At 46.8% G+C, this 22455-nt stretch overlaps 1 protein-coding gene across 4 annotated transcripts in view; it reads left to right on the top strand.

Moving 5' to 3' along the window:
• The window catches only part of HEATR5A (HEAT repeat containing 5A), a 362218-nt gene that overhangs the window by 108479 nt on the left and 231284 nt on the right, over positions 1–22455 (top strand). For all 4 annotated transcript variants that reach the window (XM_069209087.1, XM_069209090.1, XM_069209089.1 and 1 more), the window contains exons 14-15: positions 1143–1252; positions 2325–2488. In XM_069209087.1, coding sequence (XP_069065188.1) covers positions 1143–1252; positions 2325–2488 — 274 coding nt within the window. The remainder of the gene's footprint in view (positions 1–1142; positions 1253–2324; positions 2489–22455) is intronic.

Here is a 22455-nt window from a genome sequence, read left to right as displayed (position 1 = left end):
GAAAGGTTACTCTGTGGGTGGCTCAATCAGTGCTGTAGGCCCACTAGTAGCATTTAATTTACAGGCCCTGGGTATATGGTATTCAACTTTACAAGGGATTACAAGTAAATTAAATAAGCCAAACAGGTGTAAGTCAACTATACCAAGTTTTAGGGAAGAGAGCACATGCACTTCAGCACTGATTAGCAGTGGTAAAGTGCACAGAGTCCTAAAACCAACAAAAAGAGGGTCAGAGAAATAGGAGAAGGACAAAAAGTTTGGGGATGAACGTGCAGAAAGGGCCAAGTCCAACACTCACCCTTTGAATTGATTTCAAAGCAATACCAAATCCAGGTGGGGGTCTCAAGGAAACATAACAAGTGAAACCCTGAAGAACAGAACGTGCAAAATGTCCGTCCCACTTCTGAATCAGTCATAATATTTAGTGAAAATGTCAAGAGGTGGCCAAGTCACCAAACAACAAATCTCAACCGCTGGGACCTCTGTGGGCAGCGCTGGTTTGCAAGACTCTACGCTGATGGAGTGAGCGAGATTCCCTCAGGCCTTCCTGGCAAGGGCAGAGCATGCTTTTATGCATACAGTGCACAAGTAAAAGTCCTCATCTGGTCTACTTTGCCCTTTTTGTTGCCTACATAGCTCCTAGAGAGCTGGTCCTAGACATCAGACCTGATCATCTTCATGCAGTTTGTATAGCAAGTGACCGCCCTCCCGGTTTCCAGTTGGTGCACCGTTTCCTTCTCCTTACTGGCAGGTGTCGGAGAATAAAAGGTAGATGAACAGGCTTCCCTGCCTTGGGAAGGAAAGCATCTTTAAATCTTAGGACCAACGTGTTTGCATAGATGCCCTTGAAAGGAGGGTACATGTGTAATAATCTCAACTGCAATGCATCCACCAAGGCACAAAACTTTAAGCAATGAGCGCACAGTGAGCTTTGCCCCACAGGGCCAAGATAGTCTGTACTGCTGCCGGGTGACGACGCCACTCGTGGTCGGTAAGATAAGATGCTGACTGAACTGTCCGAATGGGGTACACGCTTGCTCTTGCTGTTGTCAGTCTTGTGAGTTGCCTGTAGTCCTGTCGCAATAAATTCTTGGGGTGCATGGTTGTGACGCAACATTATTTCTTTTTGTTTTCCATTCTAGGCTCCCATTGCTACAGAAGACATATGGAAACCCCCTGAAGATGGTATCGGTGATGTACCGCCAGAGGTTGTACGAGCTGCTGGCCCTGCTGCCCCCACAGACCTATGAAGGTGCGGTGCTGAGTAAGACCATTAGTGCTGACCCCAAGCATGCAAGCTCACACAGGCTGTACTGACACAAATCCATTCTATAACATCTCTTGATGATGGATGGCACGCGCACAAACGTCTGGCAATCACTCAGGCCGCATTCCAGTCCATTATTTATGTATTTATGTTTTTACTCCCTCCAGAAGTCTGCATCTCTTCTGAACAGGAATTATGCAACCCAGATGAATTGTGGCTCATACTTCTGCAAGCAGTCTGTGGCTACCTTTGATGTTTCACAGATACCTCCCGCCCGGTCTAGCCTCTGCATTGGCACGCTTGTATCTGTCGTTGGGTGATGATTTGGGCCTTGCCATAAACATTGTTGGAAAGTAACACTAAATGCAATTTGATCCTCGCCTTTAATTTATAGCTAGCAGAACAGTTTCATGTTAGCGAGTGAAATGCCCCAAAGCCCTCTTGGGCTCCTTTTCAGTGAGGCGCAGGACCGGTCAACCTAAGCTTTACTGACCTAGTCATAGAATGCTTAAGGTGACCTGTTTTACCCTTTACTTTCACCCAGCCTCATCTTATTATCATAAGTTAAAGGGCAGGTAAAAACACAGATGAAGGCACAAGACACCACAGCTTTTCTGTGTCATAAAACAGTAAAACCAATCGCGGAGGAAAAGTGAGTCTTAAGCCCTCAATCAGCCATGTAGTGACTGGTCCTAGTTCTGAAACCCGTTGAGCTTAGACTCAAGCTGCCATCTCCTCCCATTTCCTAAAGAGATGGCCGCAGTGCAGAAGACGGGATAGTTGAGTTTTACTCAAGCAGGGTACATCTATTCTGACAGAGGAAATGAACTTGTGACCTTCCTGGCTCAGTGATGGGCACTGTGTTTTGTTGACTAGAGGCACTGAGATCCCTACCAGAAGGCAATGCGCCACTGCCGTCATCACGTGATGAAGGGGAAGAACAGGTTTTGCCTTAGCTGGTGATACACTGAACCAGGGCAGGGGATGGGAAGATTGACTGACATAAGAAGTATTCACCCTATCATATATCTAATGACCTCTTCCCTTTCAACAACAGGGAACGTCTGTGCTGTCATGAAAGAGCTGTTTGCTGACCTGACTGCTCCAGATAATCAGTTGGCAGCCTCGACCTCTCTCCTGCCATCACTCTGCCACCAGGACGACCTGCTGCTGATGGGTTCTCTGCTGCAGGAGACTGATCATGGCTTCATAGAGGAGCAGGTATTGTCTGGCATGTCATGCTTCTTCACTGTGTTCACGAGCTGCCCTCTGTCTCCATTTCCTGTCTGTCACCGGCTGCTGATCCATTGATAAGTGTACTGGAAGTAGAAGCATATTGGCGGGATGCTCGAGTATACTCCAGCTGGTGAAGCCATATTTGGAGTGTTGTCTACTTCTGGGAGCCACATCTCCAGGAGGATAAAGATAGATTGATTTCAGACCTTGGCATAGTCAGCTGTGGGGCCTGAACTTTGGGTCCTTAACTTTGGGTCTCAGTTAAGTAGGTGTTTCTGAACAGTATATATAGTAGGTGATGTTGCTTACTGCTGGTGCCCATGGGCCACAAATATTAAGCTCTCCAGTTGAATTGCCACATTACTCCATTTTAACAATCAACACACTGTGTGTTCTAATCGTATGTTTTCTTTTCTTTGTGTCCCCTTTCTTGAATTATACATAAAGTTTATTTTTCAAATATAAATGTAAGTGTATTCCCTTTGTTATTAATTGTAGCGTAATAATCAAGTCTGCTTGAATATAGTCATTTAAAAAAAAAAAGTACGGATTGAATTTGCTTTTCCAGTGATTGTATTCACATAATGAACAAGGTTTCTTAGAAATTGATAGCTTCAGTTTTCACGTATTGGTTTTAAACAGTAGGCAAGGTTTTACAGAATATAAGTGAAAGTGCTTTACTGTTATTTATTCTGAAAATGCTCAGCAGTGCTCGTATACAATACATAAGGAAGAGTGTGATATGGGAGGGAGGAACTTCTCAACAGGAGCTCGAGGGTCATACAGAGCTGTAATCACCTTCCTGTGCTGAAGGCTACGGGGGAGTATGTCCAGCCTGCGCTCTCGACCTTATCTGCGTGGCCATGTAGACGAGAATAGCAGATGCTGTTCCTTTGCTGAACATTAGTTTGTATGTTGAGTGGTAAGCAGGTGTAAACCATTTCTGCAACTGGATGTAGGCCTCGTGTGGTCCCAACTTTAGCTTAGTTAGCTGAGAGGATGGGTGGGATTGAAGATACTAATGTACAAAAGCTTTATGATAGCATCATGATGTTACAATCTTTTGTACTCACTCCCCTGATAAGTATTTTTGCTACTATTTTGCTTATTTTTATAATAGTTACTTTTTATACACTATGCACTAGGGTAGGATTTTAATTTTAAATAAATCTTGAAGACATTCGGGTGACATATTCTGTTACTCCTCCCTTAACGGACCATGGGCCTCGGCATTGACTACAAGTTATTTGTGTGTTTTCCTGCCATCGGGTTTGGGTGCATACCCACAGGGCTCAGAGATTCGTCTCATTACTCGTTTGTTAGGTGCATGCGTTTAGAATTCAACACTGAATATCCAGCAGTAGCCATTCGCAATAGACAACTCCCTTCGTGTTCTTTGTTGGATGCCCTTCGAAGACCAACCTTCAGTGATCCATTCCCTGCACACCAGGGCCCTGTGCCCTTTGAGGGGTGCACTTCTCTTCCAACCACCCAGTTGTGCGCCATGGCTGTAGAATGTGGGGTGTGAAAGGGTGATGGTACTGACGCCCTTCCAAAAACTCCCCAAGTATACGTGGGTGGACCAACACAACCCATACAACTTGTGCCTTTTTCCAGACCACAAAGGTGCGCCCATAGGAATCCTTCCTCACCTGTAGCTTCAAGAAGACCTTAAGGTGCCAAAATGAGAGGCATTGGGTGCATCTCCAAATGCACCAACCCCTGTCTGCCGAGACCTGTGATGTTCTTGCCGAGCAAGATCTCTTCAGTGCCAGTGGAGATGATGCTGGCCCCTCCAGGTCGAGCAATGCCCAGTCCTTCAGAGCCTCCGGACACGAGGAGGATGTTGTGCAGACGCCCGAGACCAGCAGCCGTCATTCCAAGACCACACAGAGTTGTCAGCACACTCTGCTCCAACTGTCATTCAAAGCCTCACAAGAGTCTTCATGCAGAAATAGAGCACAGCTTGCTCAACAGTCTGGCATCAAGCCCCGTGCCGCCCCCGGCCCTTAACTTATTTCAGGCTCTGCTCCAGAAAAAGGCTCACCCAACGGAGTTGACCTTTCTCAGCCTTCGAGTCCTACATGGCTCTAAGGCATGAGACAGTCTTGTCCACACTCAAAGGTAGCGCCAAAGGCACCATCGAAGTCTGCATCCATGCCCAAAATGCCATTCACATTGAAGATCCTGTTAATGGTGATTGTACAGCAATTGAATCTGAGGAATTTGAGCAGCCCATCCTGCAGAGACTCCAAGAAGTGCCTGTCACTAGACAGATGCACTTCTTCGTTCATCCTGTGACTGGGAAAAGCACCACAAAAACACTTCTTCTGAAGCCAATAGAGACTTTGCTTTGCAAGATGAAGCCTCCCTTAGAGGAGGGAACTGCTTAAAAAGCCCCTCTAGAGCCTGTACCCAAGGGGCATAGAGACTGGGACACCTAACCTCCCCCTGTGTTCTACCTACGCCTTCATCACCACATCCTTCAGCTCTACCAGCCCCACCACCACCACACTCACGCACACCACCCCGCCTGCATCCACTGGAGTCACCAGAGAGGTCCCTATGCACCTTCTCGGAGCCAGGCATTCCCTTTGATCCTTCTGATCCAGAACATTACCCCATCTGGGCATCTCTGCCTGACGATACTATGTTCTACCATGAAGTCATCCAACAGGCACTGCCTTTCATATGGTGGACAAGCACTTCCTGCACGAATAAGAGGGCTTTCGTGTGGACACTCTCTGGAAATCGTAGCAGACAGTGCAGTTATTACCCAGACCTTTTAAAGAGCCCCTAAAGACGAGGGTAGTAACATCTAGAATGGATAAAAAACACAAATGCTCACCCCTCAACCCTGTCTACATTAAGGGGCCTGTTCCCTTAAATTCCCTGGTGGTGCGCACAGTTCGCAAAGAAGCCTCCGCTCAGGTGATGCTGTGCCACCCGACAAGGAGATGAAGAAGATAAATGTGGCAGGCAAGGGCCGTACGGACAATTACCCAGTGATGTGTCGCCAACTGTCAGGCTTCGCTCCTGCCACAACTGTTCCAGTGGGAGGAGATGAAGGAGTTTGTAAAACACTTTCCAGAGGAGTTCAGGAAAAGGGGGGAGAATTTGTGTCCGAAGGCAAGACCAACTCCAATGCCAACGTTCATTGCGCTCCTGATGCCGCAGACGCAGCTTAAAGCATCCTCATCAGACGTCATGCCTGGCTTTGCATGTTTGGGTTCAAACTGGAAGCTCAGCAACATCTCTGCAGCCTCCCATTCGATGGCGCACTCCAACTGCTAGGGGCAGTTTTTTGGAAACGGCCTAGGGAGGAGCCAAAGCCACTTCCCCCAATCATCCACACTATTATTGGAGACATCAGCAGTCCTTTCACCAGCAGGCAGAAAGAGGTTACACCAGAGCTGCTTACAGAGGCAACAACAACAAGGGTAGGGGTAGAGCGGATTCCTGTAAAGGAACCTCTGCCTCCAAACATTGACGACCCCCTCCAATGCCCCTAACCACTGGGTCCTGACCTCCACTGCCGTCACCTGTCAGGGGGGAAAATACAATATTTCCTCTCCAACTGGGAGAAAATCTCATCAGATCAGTGGATTTTAGTGGTGGTTCACCACAGGTACTGCCTATAACAGGGGTTTGCAACCTTTTTTCATTTTTTGTACTAAGAGCTACTTATGCTCACTGAGAATCAGTCAGCTACTACTATTATTGGTGTTATAATAGTGACCACATCAGACAGTGTTACATTATTGTCCACAGTCTGCAGGATTACAGTCCTTGACACCTCAGTACATCATGTAGGGCTGCCATGAGTAATGCAACAAAGGCTTTATCAATTGGCAATATCTCTGCTTGGGTAATACTGAACAGTCGGAAGAACAATTCCCCTGGCACCATGATTGTAACAATATTAACAGGTCTCCCCAAAGCCACATGAATTAGCACTCTAATATAATAATTTTGGAAAGTATCCAGTCATTAGCTTATGAGTTATAAAATTACACACACTTTCGTCTCAAATACATGCATTTCAATTGTGGCATGCATATATCACGTCAGCCTGCTAATTTAGCAGACTGGGCTGCCCACAGGAAAGCTACCTGTAGCTCACGAGGTACTCGTTGGAAAAGTGTGGCATAGAACTTCTCACAACCCCTCCCAACATCTGATCCCTCACACGTCCTCAACATCTTTGCCTCCTGTAGCGAAAGGTGCAAGCGCTCCGTCAGAAAAGAGCAATAAAGTGACTCCTCAGCACTAGGGCAATGGCGGGGACTCTTTACTTCATTATTCCAAAAGAACAGCTCCCTCGCACCAACCCTGGAGCTCCGCTCCCTCAACAAATACATCCTGTTGGAACATGTTTGCATGCATGCAGGATATCATCTCTCAGCTCCAACACGGCGACTATATGACTGCATTAGATCTCCAGGATGGCTACTTGAATATACCCATTCACCCAGTCCATCAACTGGACCTTCGCTTTGAGGGAAATAGAGAATACTACTGATTGAAGGTACTTCCCTCTGTGTTACCACTGTTCCAAGGGTGTTCATGGAGTGCCTGGCAGTAATAGAATCTCATTTACATGTTGGGGGGAGGGGGAGAAACTGGTCCTTCGGCCCCTGCTTTCTACCCTCAGAACGTCAGCTATCCTTCTAGGAAGCCTTGGACATTCCACCAAAGCAACAGAAGAAAGGGGATAAGGCTACCAGCCCCTACCCCTTGCACAACCATCCTGTCATGCTATTCCTCAGACTATGCCCTCCCCACCTGCTTCTCCTGAAGACCCCCTTGATATCACACCTCAGGGGTCTCCACACTCTGATGTGGGTGGGTGTGGGAAAGGGGAGCAACACATTTGATACCTGTACGAAGCTGGCTCTTTATATAGTACATCAAAATCAGATCTACTGTGTAAAGAGTCCAGGATTCTTGCTGTAGCCATTCCAAGGTCCTCGGTTCGGAGGTAGTGTGGTCAAACAACCTCAAGTTTATCACAGAGGAGTATTAGACATTTGCCATTAGCACACAGTCAATAAATGAGACACACAACTCAATAAGGAGATCCACACCAATTTGGAAAAATAACAAGTATCTTTATATATATATATATATATGTTCGATGGCATCTGTCGCTGTAGATACGCATGTTCTGCAATAGCTCGCCATCTGGTGTTGGGCCGGAGTGTTACAAGTTGTTTTTCTTCGAAGAAGTCTTTCGAGTCACGGGACCGAGTGACTCCTCCTTTTGTCTCCATTGCGCATGGGCGTCGACTCCATCTTCGATTGTTTTTTTTCCGCCATCGGGTTCGGACGTGTTCCTGTCGCTCCGAGTTTCGGAACGGAAAATTAGCTAATTCTTAGATTCCACACCGCATCGAAGATCGAAGAGCTCCGGTGCCCTTCGGGGTAGTTTTTCGATCCCCCGTCGGGGCCTGGTCGGCCCGACCGCGTGCTGAAGAACGCCGATGGAACGGACCCCGTTCCGTTTCTGCCCCAAATGCCACAATAAATACCCCTACACAGACCAACACTTGGTCTGCAACCTGTGCCTGTCACCTGAGCACAGCGAAGACACCTGCGAGGCCTGTCGTGCGTTCCGGTCCCGAAAAACACTCCGAGACCGTCGAGCCAGAAGACTTCAGATGGCGTCCGCACCGACAGCCCAACAGGAGTTCGAGGAACAGGAAGAGGAAGGTACCTTCTCGATCCAAGACTCAGACTCCGAAGGATTCGACGATACACAAACCGTGAGTAAGACGTCGAAAACCACACAGAGACACATTTACAAGGCCCAGGGGACGCCACTGCCATCCGGCCATGGCTCCACCCATAAATTCGGTGACCGACCGTCGGCACCGAAAAAGGCCCAAACAGTGCCGAGGTCGTCCGACTCCGGTCGAGACACCGGCACGCAGCCTTCTCGGGACCGAGAAAGTGCTGGAGACAAGCCTCGACACCGAGATGCCGGTGTGGACACGGCTCGACGCCGAGACAGCGGCACCGAAGCAGATCGACGCCGAGAGGTTTCGGCCCCGAAAAAGAAAAAAGTCACCTCGGAGCCGAAAAAACACGCAGACAAGGTTTCGATGCCGAAACAAACTGCAAGCGACCCAGCTCCAGGCTCTTATACAGAAGAGCACTCGCTAACCTCCCAAATGCAAAAGCATAGGTTTGAGGAAGAGCTACAAGCAACTGATGTGGACCATACGCAAAAGCGTATCTTCATACAGCAGGGGACAGGAAAAATAAGCACCCTTCCCCCTATTAGGAGAAAGAGAAGGTTGGAGTTCCAGACTGAACAGACACCACAACCAAAAGTGGTGAAAAGAGTTACCCCACCACCCTCTCCTCAGCCCGTGATTAACGTCTCACCAGCACAAACTCCATCACTCTCCCCAGCTCACACCACCATGAGCCAGGGTGACCAAGATCAGGACGCATGGGACCTATACGACGCCCCAGTGTCAGATAATAGTCCGGAGGCATACCCTACGAAGCCATCTCCACCAGAGGACAGCACCGCGTATTCTCAAGTGGTGGCTAGAGCAGCACAATTTCACAACGTAAGCCTCCACTCAGAACAGGTCGAGGATGATTTTTTATTCAACACACTCTCCTCCACCCACAGCTCGTACCAAAGCCTGCCTATGCTCCCTGGTATGCTCTGGCACGCAAAAGACATCTTTAAGGAGCCGGTCAAAAGTAGGGCAATCACACCAAGGGTGGAAAAAAAGTATAAGGCGCCTCCCACAGACCCGGCTTTCATCACTACACAGCTGCCACCAGACTCTGTCGTTGTAGGAGCAGCTAGGAAGAGGGCCAACTCTCACACATCTGGAGATGCACCACCCCCAGATAAAGAAAGCCGCAAGTTCGATGCAGCTGGTAAAAGAGACGCAGCACAAGCTGCAAACCAGTGGCGCATCGCGAACTCCCAGGCACTACTTGCGCGCTATGACAGAGCCCACTGGGACGAGATGCAACATCTCATTGAACATCTGCCCAAGGACTTACAAAATAGGGCAAAACAAGTGGTTGAGGAGGGACAGGCCATTTCCAACAACCAGATCCGCTCCTCCATGGACGCTGCAGATACAGCTGCACGGACAATTAATACATCTGTAACTATCAGAAGGCATGCATGGCTCCGAACGTCTGGATTTAAACCAGAGATTCAACAAGCAGTTCTCAATATGCCTTTTAATGAAAAAGAACTGTTCGGTCCAGAAGTGGACACAGCGATTGAGAAACTCAAAAAAGATACGGACACTGCCAAAGCCATGGGCGCACTCTACTCCCCGCAGAGGAAATTACAGCACATTCCGTAAAACGCCCTTTCGAGGGGGGTTTCGGGGTCAGAGCACACAAGCCAGTACCTCACAAGCACCACCGTCCAGTTACCAGGGACAGTATAGAGGAGGTTTTCGGGGACAATATAGAGGAGGGCAATTCCCTAGAAATAGAGGAAGATTTCAAAGCCCCAAAACCCCTACTACTAAACAGTGACTCACATGTCACTCACCCCCTCCACACAACACCAGTGGGGGGAAGAATAGGTCATTATTACAAAGCATGGGAGGAAATCACTACAGACACTTGGGTTCTAGCAATTATCCAGCATGGTTATTGCATAGAATTTCTACAATTCCCTCCAAACATACCACCAAAAGCACAAAATTTAACAACACACCATTCCAATCTCCTGGAGATAGAAGTGCAGGCACTATTGCAAAAGAATGCAATCGAATTAGTGCCAAACACACAACTAAACAGGAGTTTACTCACTGTACTTTCTGATACCAAAGAAGGACAAAACGCTGAGACCAATCCTAGACCTCAGAGTAGTGAACACTTTCATCAAATCGGACCACTTCCACATGGTCACACTACAAGAAGTATTGCCATTACTAAAACTACACGACTACATGGCAACTTTAGACCTCAAGGACGCTTATTTCCATATACCAATACACCCATTGCACAGGAAATACCTAAGGTTTGTATTCAAAGGAATACATTACCAATTCAAGGTACTGCCTTTCGGATTAACAACCGCACCAAGAGTCTTTACCAAATGCCTAGCGGTAGTCGCTGCACACATAAGAAGGCAGCAAATACATGTGTTCCCATATTTGGACGACTGGCTAATCAAGGCCCATTCGTTCATAGAGTGCTCAAATCACACAAATCAGATCATACAAACCCTCTTCAAACTCGGGTTCACCGTCAACTTTACAAAATCCAACATTCTGCCGCGCAAGGTACAACAATACCTAGGAGCCATAATAGACACATCAAAGGGAGTAGCCACTCCAAGTCCACAAAGAATTCTAAATTTCAACACCATCATACAACGCATGTATCCAACACAAAAGATACAAGCAAAGATGGTATTACAACTCCTAGGCATGATGTCTTCATGCATAGCCATTGTCCCAAACGCAAGACTGCACATGAGGCCCTTACAACAATGCCTAGCATCACAGTGGTCTCAAGCACAGGGTCACCTTCTAGATCTGGTGTTAATAGACCGCCAAACTTACCTCTCGCTTCTGTGGTGGAACAACATAAATTTAAACAAGGGGCGGCCTTTCCAAGACCCAGTGCCACAATACGTAATAACAACAGATGCTTCCATGACAGGGTGGGGAGCACACCTCGATCAACACAGCATACAAGGACAATGGAACGTACATCAATCAAAACTGCATATCAATCACCTAGAACTTCTAGCAGTTTTTCAAGCACTAAAAGCTTTCCAACCAATAATAGTTCACAAATACATTCTCGTCAAAACAGACAACATGACAACAATGTATTATCTAAACAAGCAGGGGGGGACGCACTCCACGCAGTTAAGCCTGCTAGCACAAAAGATTTGGCGTTGGGCAATTCACAACCAAATTCGCCTAATAGCACAATTTATACCAGGGATCCAAAATCAACTCGCAGACAATCTCTCTCGAGATCACCAACAGGTCCACGAATGGGAGATTCACCCCCAAATTCTGAAGACTTATTTCAAACTCTGGGGAACACCTCAGATAGACTTGTTTGCGACAAGGGAGAACGCAAAATGCCAAAACTTCGCATCCAGATACCCACACGAACAATCCCAAGGCAATGCCCTATGGATGAACTGGTCAGGGATATTTGCTTACGCTTTTCCTCCTCTCCCTCTCCTTCCTTACCTAGTAAACAAACTCAGTCAAAGCAAACTCAAACTCATATTGATAGCACCAACTTGGGCAAGGCAACCCTGGTACACAACGCTGCTAGACCTATCAGTAGTACCCTGCATCAAATTGCCCAACAGGCCAGATCTGTTGACACAGCACAACCAAAAGATCAGACACCCAGATCCAGCATCGCTGAATCTAGCAATCTGGCTCCTGAAATCCTAGAATTCGGGCACTTACAACTTACCCAAGAATGTATGGAAGTCATAAAACAAGCTAGAAGGCCATCCACCAGGCACTGCTATGCAAGTAAATGGAAGAGGTTTGTTTGCTACTGCCATATTAATCAAATACAACCATTACACACAACTCCAGAACATGTAGTGGGTTACTTGCTTCACTTACAAAAATCTAACCTGGCTTTCTCTTCCATTAAAATACACCTTGCAGCAATATCTGCATACCTGCAGACTACCTATTCAACTTCACTATATAAGATACCAGTCATTAAAGCATTCATGGAGGGCCTTAGGAGAATTATACCACCAAGAACACCACCTGTTCCTTCATGGAACCTAAATGTTGTCCTAACTAGACTTATGGGTCCACCTTTTGAACCCATGCACTCCTGCGACATTCAGTTCCTAACCTGGAAGGTGGCATTTCTCATCGCCATTACTTCCCTAAGAAGAGTAAGCGAGATTCAGGCGTTTACAATACAGGAACCTTTTATACAACTACACAAAAATAAAGTCGTCCTAAGGACCAATCCTAAATCTTTGCCAAAGGTTATTTCACCGTTCCATCTAAATCAAACAGTGGAACTTCCAGTGTTTTTTCCACAGCCAGATACCGTAGCTGAAAGGGCACTACATACATTAGATGTCAAAAGAGCATTGATGTATTACATTGACAGAACAAAAAACATCAGAAAGACTAAACAACTATTTATTGCATTTCAAAAACCTCATGCAGGAAACCCAATATCAAAACAAGGTATAGCCAGATGGATAGTTAAATGCATCCAAATCTGCTACCTTAAAGCTAAACGACAGCTGCCCATTACACCAAAGGCACACTCAACCAGAAAGAAAGGTGCTACCATGGCCTTTCTAGGAAACATCCCAATGCAAGAAATATGTAAGGCAGCCACATGGTCTACGCCTCACACATTCACCAAGCACTACTGTGTAGACGTGTTATCCGCACAACAAGCCACAGTAGGTCAAGCCGTATTAAGAACATTATTTCACACTACTTCCACTCCTACAGGCTGATCCACCGCTTTTGGGGAAATAACTGCTTACTAGTCTATGCAGAACATGCGTATCTACAGCGACAGATGCCATCGAACTGAAAATGTCACTTACCCAGTGTACATCTGTTCGTGGCATCAGTCGCAGTAGATTCGCATGTGCCCACCCGCCTCCCCGGGAGCCTGTAGCAGTTTGGAAGTTACCTTCAATTATTTATATATGTATCATCTCAACCTTAAATAGGTGCATACTTAGTCACTCCATTGCATGGGCACTATTACTACAATTCAACTCCTACCTCACCCTCTGCGGGGGAAAAACAATCGAAGATGGAGTCGACGCCCATGCGCAATGGAGACAAAAGGAGGAGTCACTCGGTCCCGTGACTCGAAAGACTTCTTCGAAGAAAAACAACTTGTAACACTCCGGCCCAACACAAGATGGCGAGCTATTGCAGAACATGCGAATCTACTGCGACTGATGCCACGAACAGATGTACACTGGGTAAGTGACATTTTCAATATATATATATATATATATATATATATATATATATATATATATATATATATATATATATATGTTCGATGGCATGTGTAGCTGCAGATACACATACCCAGTGTACATCTGTTCGTGGCATCAGTCGCTGGAGATTCACACGTTGTGCATAGCCCGCCATCTGGTGTTGGGTCGGAGTGTTACAAGTTGTTTTTCTTCGAAGAAGTCTTTCGAGTCACGAGACCGAGGGACTCCTCCTCTTTTGCTTCCATTGCGCATGGGCGTCGACTCCATCTTCAATTGTTTTCTTTCCGCCATCGGGTTCGGACGTGTTCCTTTTCGCTCCGGGTTTCGGAACGGAAAGATAGTTAAAAATTCGGAAAATTACGTCGGTATTGTTGCGTTCGGGATCGGGTTAGATAGAATCGACATCGAATCGTGAAGAGCTCCGGTAGCCCTTCGGGGTAATTTCGATCCCCCGTCGGGGCCTGGTCGGCCCGACCGCGTGCAACATCGAGGCTGATGGAACGGACCCCGTTCCGATTCTGTCCTAAATGCCACAACAAATACCCATATACAGACCAACATTTGGTCTGTAACCTGTGCCTGTCGCCCGAGCACCAGGAAGAAACTTGTGAGGCCTGTAGTGCGTTTCGATCCCGAAAAACGCTCCGTGACCGGCGAGCCAGAAGATTACAGATGGCGTCCACGCCGACAGGACACCGAGAGTTCGAGGAACAAGGAGAAGAAGAGGAAGCCTTCTCTATCCATGAATCGGACTCGGAGGAATTCGACGTCCAAGAAACAGTGAGTAAGACGTCGAAGCCAGCACACAAGAAAACAGACAAGGCCCAGGGGACGCCACTGCCAACAGGCCATGGCTCAACCCATAAAGTCGGTGACCGCCCATCGGCACCGAAAAAGGCCGAACTAGTGCCGAGATCGTCCGACTCGGGTCGAGACACAGGCACGCAGCAATCTCGGGACCAAGAAAGTGCTGCCGAAAAAGATCGACGCCGAGACAGCGGAGCCGAAGCTGCTCGACGCAGAGACAGCGGCACCGAGTAGGATCGACGCCGAGAAATTTCGACTCCAAAAAAGAGGAAAGTCGCCTCGGAGCCGAAAACGAGTAAGGACATAGTTTCGATGACGAAACGACCGGCAACCGAGCCAACTACCAGCTCATATTCAGAGGAGCACTCACTGTCCTCTCAAATGCGCAAACATAGATTCGAGGAAGAGTTACAGACCACTGAAGTAGACCACACTCAAAAGCGGATCTTCATACACAGTGGAACAGGGAAGATCAGCACCCTTCCCCCTATTAGGAGAAAAAGGAGACTTGAGTTCCAAACACAGGAACAAGCACCACAAACAAAAGTGGTGAAGAAGGTAACTCCGCCACCCTCCCCTCCACCTGTAACTCACATATCACCGGCACAGACTCCGTCACACTCACTGGCTCACACCACCATGAGCCAAGATGACCAGGACGCTTGGGACCTATACGACGCCCCAGTGTCAGACAACAGTCCGGAGGCGTATCCTACCAAGCCCTCACCACCAGAGGACAGCACAGCGTATTCACAGGTGGTAGCTAGGGCAGCAGAGTTCCATAACGTGTCGCTATACTCGGAACCTGTAGAGGATGACTTCCTTTTCAACACCCTCTCCTCCACCCATAGCACCTACCAGAGCCTGCCTATGCTCCCAGGAATGCTAAGGCACGCAAAGCAAATCTTCAAAGAGCCTGTCAAGAGTAGAGCAATAACACCAAGGGTGGAAAAAAAATATAAAGCACCGCCCACAGACCCTGCTTTCATCACCTCACAACTGCCACCAGATTCAGTTGTAGTAGGGGCAGCTCGCAAGAGAGCCAACTCTCACACATCAGGCGATGCACCACCTCCGGATAAAGAAAGCCGCAAGTTCGATGCAGCCGGAAAAAGGGTCGCAGTACAAGCTGCAAACCAGTGGCGCATCGCTAACTCTCAAGCGCTCCTAGCGCGATATGACAGAGCCCATTGGGACGAGATGCAGCACCTCATCGAGCATCTACCCAAAGATTTACAAAAAAGGGCGAAACAGGTGGTTGAGGAGGGACAAAACATCTCCAATAACCAAATACGCTCCTCTTTGGATGCAGCGGACACAGCTGCAAGAACAATTAACACAGCAGTAACCATAAGAAGGCACGCGTGGTTACGAACATCTGGCTTTAAACCGGAGATACAGCAAGCGGTGCTCAATATGCCATTCAATGAGCAACAATTGTTCGGACCTGAAGTGGACACGGCAATTGAGAAGCTGAAAAAGGACACTGACACTGCCAAGGCCATGGGCGCACTCTATTCCCCGCAGGGCAGAGGCACTTTCGGCACCTTCCGCAAAACAACCTTCAGAGGGGGGTTTCGGGGTCAGGCCACACAAGCCAGTACCTCACATTCAACACCGTCTACCTACCAGGGACAGTACCAAAGGGGAGGCTTTCGGGGCCAGTACAGAGGAGGACAATTCCCTAGAAACAGGGGAAAATTTCAAAGCCCAAAAACACCTGCAACCAAACAGTGACTCACAGGTCACTCATCCCCCCCACACAACACCAGTGGGGGGAAGAATAAGTCAGTATTACCAATCTTGGGAGGAAATAACAACAGACACTTGGGTCTTAGCAATTATCCAACATGGTTATTGCATAGAATTTCTCCAAATCCCTCCAAATATACCACCAAAAACACAGAATATATCAAAACAGCATTCAGACCTTCTGGAAATAGAAGTTCAAGCATTACTGCAAAAGAACGCAATAGAACTGGTACCAGGTACACAAATAAACACAGGAGTTTACTCACTGTACTTTCTAATACCAAAAAAGGACAAAACACTGAGACCAATCCTAGATCTCAGAACACTAAACACCTACATTAAATCAGACCACTTTCACATGGTCACGCTACAAGAAGTGTTACCATTGCTAAAGCAACAAGACTACATGACAACCTTAGATCTCAAAGACGCGTATTTCCAAATACCGGTACATCCCTCGCACAGGAAATACCTAAGGTTCGTATTCAAAGGAATACATTACCAATTCAAAGTATTGCCGTTCGGTATAACAACCGCACCAAGAGTCTTTACAAAATGCCTAGCAGTAGTAGCTGCACACATCAGAAGGCAGCAAATACACGTATTCCCGTATCTAGACGATTGGCCAATCAAGACCAACTCACTGATAAAGTGTTCACACCACACAGATCAGGTCATACAAACCCTCTACAAACTCGGTTTCTCCGTCAACTATGCAAAATCACACATTCTGCCGTGCAAAGTACAGCAATACCTAGGAGCAACAATAGACACAACAAGGGGAATAGCCACTCCAAGTCCACAAAGGGTTCAAAATTTCCTAAAAGTTATACAAACCATGTATCCAACACAAAAAATACAGGCAAAGATGGTATTACAACTCCTAGGCATGATGTCCTCATGCATAGCCATTGTCCCGAACGCAAGACTGCACATGAGGCCCTTACAACAGTGCCTAGCATCACAATGGTCACAAGCACAGGGTCACCTTCTAGATCTGGTGTTGATAGACCGCCAAACATACATCTCGCTTCTATGATGGAACAGTATAAATTTAAACAAGGGGCGGCCTTTCCAAGACCCAGTGCCACAATACGTAATAACAGATGCTTCCATGACAGGGTGGGGAGCACACCTCAATCAACACAGCATCCAAGGACAATGGGACGTACATCAAACAAAGCTGCATATAAATCACCTCGAACTGCTAGCAGTTTTCCTAGCGTTAAAAGCATTCCAACCCATCGTAACCCACAAGTACATTCTTGTCAAAACAGACAACATGACAACAATGTATTATCTAAACAAACAGGGGGGGACTCACTCGACACAGCTGTGCCTCCTGGCACAAAAAATATGGCAATGGGCAATTCACAACCACATTCGCCTAATAGCACAGTTTATTCCAGGGATCCAGAATCAACTTGCAGACAATCTCTCTCGAGATCACCAACAGGTCCACGAATGGGAAATTCACCCCCAAATTCTAAACACTTACTTCAAACTCTGGGGAAGACCTCAAATAGACTTATTTGCAACAAAGGAGAACGCAAAATGCCAAAACTTCGCATCCAGATACCCACACAGGCAGTCTCAAGGCAATGCCCTATGGATGAACTGGTCAGGGATATTTGCGTACGCTTTTCCCCCTCGCCCTCTCCTTCCATATCTAGTAAACAAATTGAGTCAAAACAAACTCAAACTCGTACTGATAGCACCAACATGGGCAAGGCAACCTTGGTACACAACACTGCTAGACCTATCAGTAGTACCCCACGTCAAGTTACCCAACAGGCCAGATCTGTTAACACAACACAAACAACAGATCAGGCATCCAAACCCAGCATCGCTGAATCTAGCAATCTGGCTCCTGAAATCCTAGAATTCGGACACTTAAACCTCACCCAAGAATGTATGGAAGTCATAAAGCAAGCTAGAAGACCATCCACTAGACACTGCTATGCAAGCAAATGGAAAAGGTTTGTTTGCTACTGCCATAATAATCAAATTCAACCATTACACGCATCTCCAAAGGATGTAGTGGGTTACTTACTACACTTACAAAAATCGAACCTGGCCTTCTCTTCCATTAAAATACACCTCGCAGCAATATCTGCATACCTGCAGATTACCCATTCAACTTCACTATTTAGGATACCTGTCATTAAAGCGTTTATGGAAGGCCTCAAAAGAATTATACCACCAAGGACACCACCCGTTCCTTCATGGAACCTCAACATCGTCTTAACAAGACTCATGGGTCCACCTTTTGAACCCATGCATTCTTGCGAAATACAATTCCTAACCTGGAAAGTTGCATTTCTCATCGCCATCACATCTCTAAGAAGAGTAAGTGAAATTCAGGCGTTTACAATACAAGAACCTTTTATCCAAATACACAAAAATAAGGTAGTCCTAAGAACCAATCCTAAATTTCTACCAAAGGTTATTTCACCGTTCCACTTAAATCAAACGGTAGAACTACCAGTGTTCTTCCCACAGCCAGACTCGGTAGCTGAAAGGGCACTACATACATTAGACATCAGAAGAGCACTAATGTACTACATTGACAGAACAAAAGAAATCAGAAAAACAAAACAACTGTTTATTGCATTCCAAAAACCTCATACAGGAAACCCAATATCAAAACAGGGTATAGCCAGATGGATAGTTAAGTGCATCCAAATCTGCTACCTTAAAGCAAAAAGGGAGCTGCCCATTACACCAAGGGCACACTCAACCCGAAAGAAAGGCGCTAGCATGGCCTTCGTAGGAATTATTCCAATGCACGAGATATGTAAGGCAGCCACATGGTCTACGCCTCACACATTTACTAAGCACTACTGTGTAGACGTGCTATCCGCACAACAAGCCACAGTAGGTCAAGCCGTACTAAGAACTTTATTTCAGACTACTTCCACTCCTACAGGCTGAGCCACCGCTTTTGGGGAGATAACTGCTTACTAGTCTATGCACAACATGTGTATCTGCAGCTACACATGCCATCGAACTGAAAATTTCACTTACCCAGTGTACATCTGTTCGTGGCATTAGTCGCTGCAGATTCACATGTGCCCACCCGCCTCCCCGGGAGCCTGTAGCCGTTTGGAAGTTATCTTCAACTTTGTACATTTGTAAATATATTACTTAAACCTTAATTGGTACATACTTATTCACTCCATTGCATGGGCACTATTACTAACACACACAACTCCTACCTCACCCTCTGCGGGGAAAACAATCGAAGATGGAGTCGACGCCCATGCGCAATGGAAGCAAAAGAGGAGGAGTCCCTCGGTCTCGTGACTCGAAAGACTTCTTCGAAGAAAAACAACTTGTAACACTCCGACCCAACACCAGATGGCGGGCTATGCACAACATGTGAATCTGCAGCGACTAATGCCACGAACAGATGTACACTGGGTAAGTGACATTTTCAATATGTTCGGTGGCATGTGTAGCTGCAGATACACATGCTGTGCACATCCCGCCATCTGGTGTTGGGCTCGGAGTGTTACAAGTTGTTTTTCTTGGAAGAAGTCTTTTCGAGTCACGAGATCGAGGGACTCCTCCCATTTCGGCTCCATTGCGCATGGGCGTCGACTCCATCTTAGATTGTTTTTTTTCCGCCATCGGGTTCGGACGTGTTCCTTTTCGCTCCGTGTTTCGGGTCGGAAAGTTAATTAGAATCTCGGAAAAATCGTCGGTATTGTTTGCGTTCGGTATCGGGTTAGTTATAACAGATCGACACTGACTTTTGAAGAGCTCCGGTGGCCCTGTGGGGTTTTTTCGATTCCCCCCCGTCCGGGCCTGGTCAGTCCGGCCACGTGTCTCTTCAAGGCTGATTGAACTGACCCCATTCCGCTTCTGCCCAAAATGCCATAACAAGTATCCATATACAGATCAGCATCTGGTCTGTAACTTGTGTCTGTCTCCAGAGCACAAGGAGGATACCTGTGAAGCCTGTCGAGCGTTTCGGTCGAGGAAGACATTAAGAGACCGAAGAGCGAGAAGACTGTAAATGGCGTCGGCGCCGACAGGACAAGGGCGTTTCGAGGAGGAAGAAGAAAGCTTCTCCATCCATGAATCGGACTCGGACGAGCTCGATCCCGAAGAAACGCCGAAAACCGTGAGTAAGACATCGAAACATAAAACTCACGAGAAGACAACAAAAGCCCAGGGGACGCCACCGCCAACAGGCCATGGCTTAACCCGAAAGATAGGTGACCGATCATCGGCACCGAAAAAGGACATACATGTGGCGATGTCATCCGACTCGGTCGAGATACCGCCACACAGCAATCTCGGGCCCAAGACACCGGCCCCGAACAGATTCGGTACCGAGACAGTGGCACCGAAATGGTTCGGCACCGAGAAACCACGACGCCGAAAATAAAGAAGGTTGCCTCGGAGCCCAAAAAGGCGACCGAAACGATTTCGATTCCGAAACATCCAGCATCGGAACCGAAAACGGGTTCCTACACAGAGGAACAGGGATTGTCCTCCCAGATGCAAGGACATAAGTTTGGAGAGGAACTTCAATCTGTTGAGCCAGACTACACTCAAAGAAGGCTCCACATTCAAAAAGACACAGGGAAGATAAGCACTCTTCCCCCAATTAAGATGAAAAGAAGACTTGCCTTTCAAGAAAAGGACAAGCAGCCACAGGCAAAGGTGGCAAGACAAACAACTCCACCACCATCTCCACCACCATCAATGCACACATCACCGGTAGCCACTCCACCACTGATGCAATCTCCGACTCATACTGCAATGAGTCAAGATGATCCTGATGCATGGGACCTTTATGATGCTCCTGTATCAGATAACAGCCCAGACTGTTACCCTACAAGGCCGTCGCCACCTGAAGAGAGTACATCCTACACGCAGGTGGTCTCAAGGGCAGCTGCGTTTCATAACGTCACCTTGCATTCAGAACCAATTGAGGATGACTTTTTATTTAATACACTCCCCTTCACTCATAGCCAATACCAAAGCTTACCTATGCTCCCAGGAATGCTAAAACATTCAAAACAAATATTTCAGGAGCCTGTTAAAGGCAGAGCCATAACTCCAAGGGTGGAAAAAAAGTATAAGCCACCACCAACAGACCCTGTTTATATTACGCAGCAATTAACACCAGATTCTGTGGTTGTTGGGGCAGCTCGCAAGAGAGCAAACTCTCATACCTCGGGGGATGCACCACCTCCAGACAAGGAGAGTCGCAAATTCGATGCTGCGGGTAAAAGAGTTGCAGCACAAGCAGCAAACCAATGGCGTATTGCCAATTCACAAGCACTTTTGGCAAGATACGATACAGCTCATTGGGACGAAATGCAGCATTTCATAGAACACTTACCCAAAGAGTTCCAGAAAAGGGCACAACAAGTGGTAGAAGAAGGACAAAGTATCTCCAATAATCCGATACGGTCATCAATGGACGCAGCAGATACAGCTGCAAGGACAGTAAATACTGCAATAACAATAAGGAGACACGCATGGTTGCGTACGTCAGGATTCAAGCCGGAAATACAACAAGCCGTGCTGAATATGCCCTTTAATGAACAGCAGTTGTTTGGGCCGGAAGTAGACACTGCTATTGAAAAACTCAAAAAAGATACTGATACCGCAAAAGCCATGGGCGCACTCTACTCCCCACAAAGCAGAGGCACATTTCACAAAACACCATTTAGGGGAGGGTTTCGAGGTCAACCTACAGAGGACACAACCTCACAAGCAAAGCCCACTTATCAAAGCCAATACCAGAGGGGAAGTTTTCGGGGGCAATATAGAGGGGCACAATTCCCAAAAAATAGAGGGAAGTTCCAAAGCCCCAAAACCCCTCAAAACAAACAGTGACTTCCAAGTCACACATCCCCAACACATAACACCTGTGGGGGGGAGACTAAGACAATTTTACAAACATTGGGAGGAGATAACAACAGACACTTGGGTACTGGCAATTATCCAGCATGGTTATTGTATAGAATTTCTCAAATTCCCACCAAACGTGCCACCGAAAACACACAATATGTCAAAAGAACATATAGATCTTCTAGGACTAGAAGTTCAGGCATTACTACTAAAAGAAGCAATAGAATTAGTACCAGAATACCAGAAAGGAACAGGAGTTTACTCTCTGTACTTTCTCATACCCAAAAAAGACAAGACTCTGAGACCTATATTAGATCTCCGAACATTAAATACCTACATCAAATCAGATCACTTTCACATGGTGACATTACAAGACGTAATCCCACTACTCAAACAACAAGACTACATGACAACACTAGACCTAAAGGATGCATATTTCCATATACCGATACATTCTTCACACAGAAAGTACTTAAGGTTTGTATTCCAAGGAACACATTACCAATTCAAGGTGTTGCCATTCGGAATAACAACTGCGCCA

The sequence above is a fragment of the Pleurodeles waltl genome, chromosome 9 (assembly GCF_031143425.1).
Source record: "Pleurodeles waltl isolate 20211129_DDA chromosome 9, aPleWal1.hap1.20221129, whole genome shotgun sequence".
NCBI classification, from domain to species: Eukaryota; Metazoa; Chordata; class Amphibia; order Caudata; family Salamandridae; genus Pleurodeles; species Pleurodeles waltl.
This window is presented reverse-complemented; position numbering and strand designations above follow the sequence as displayed.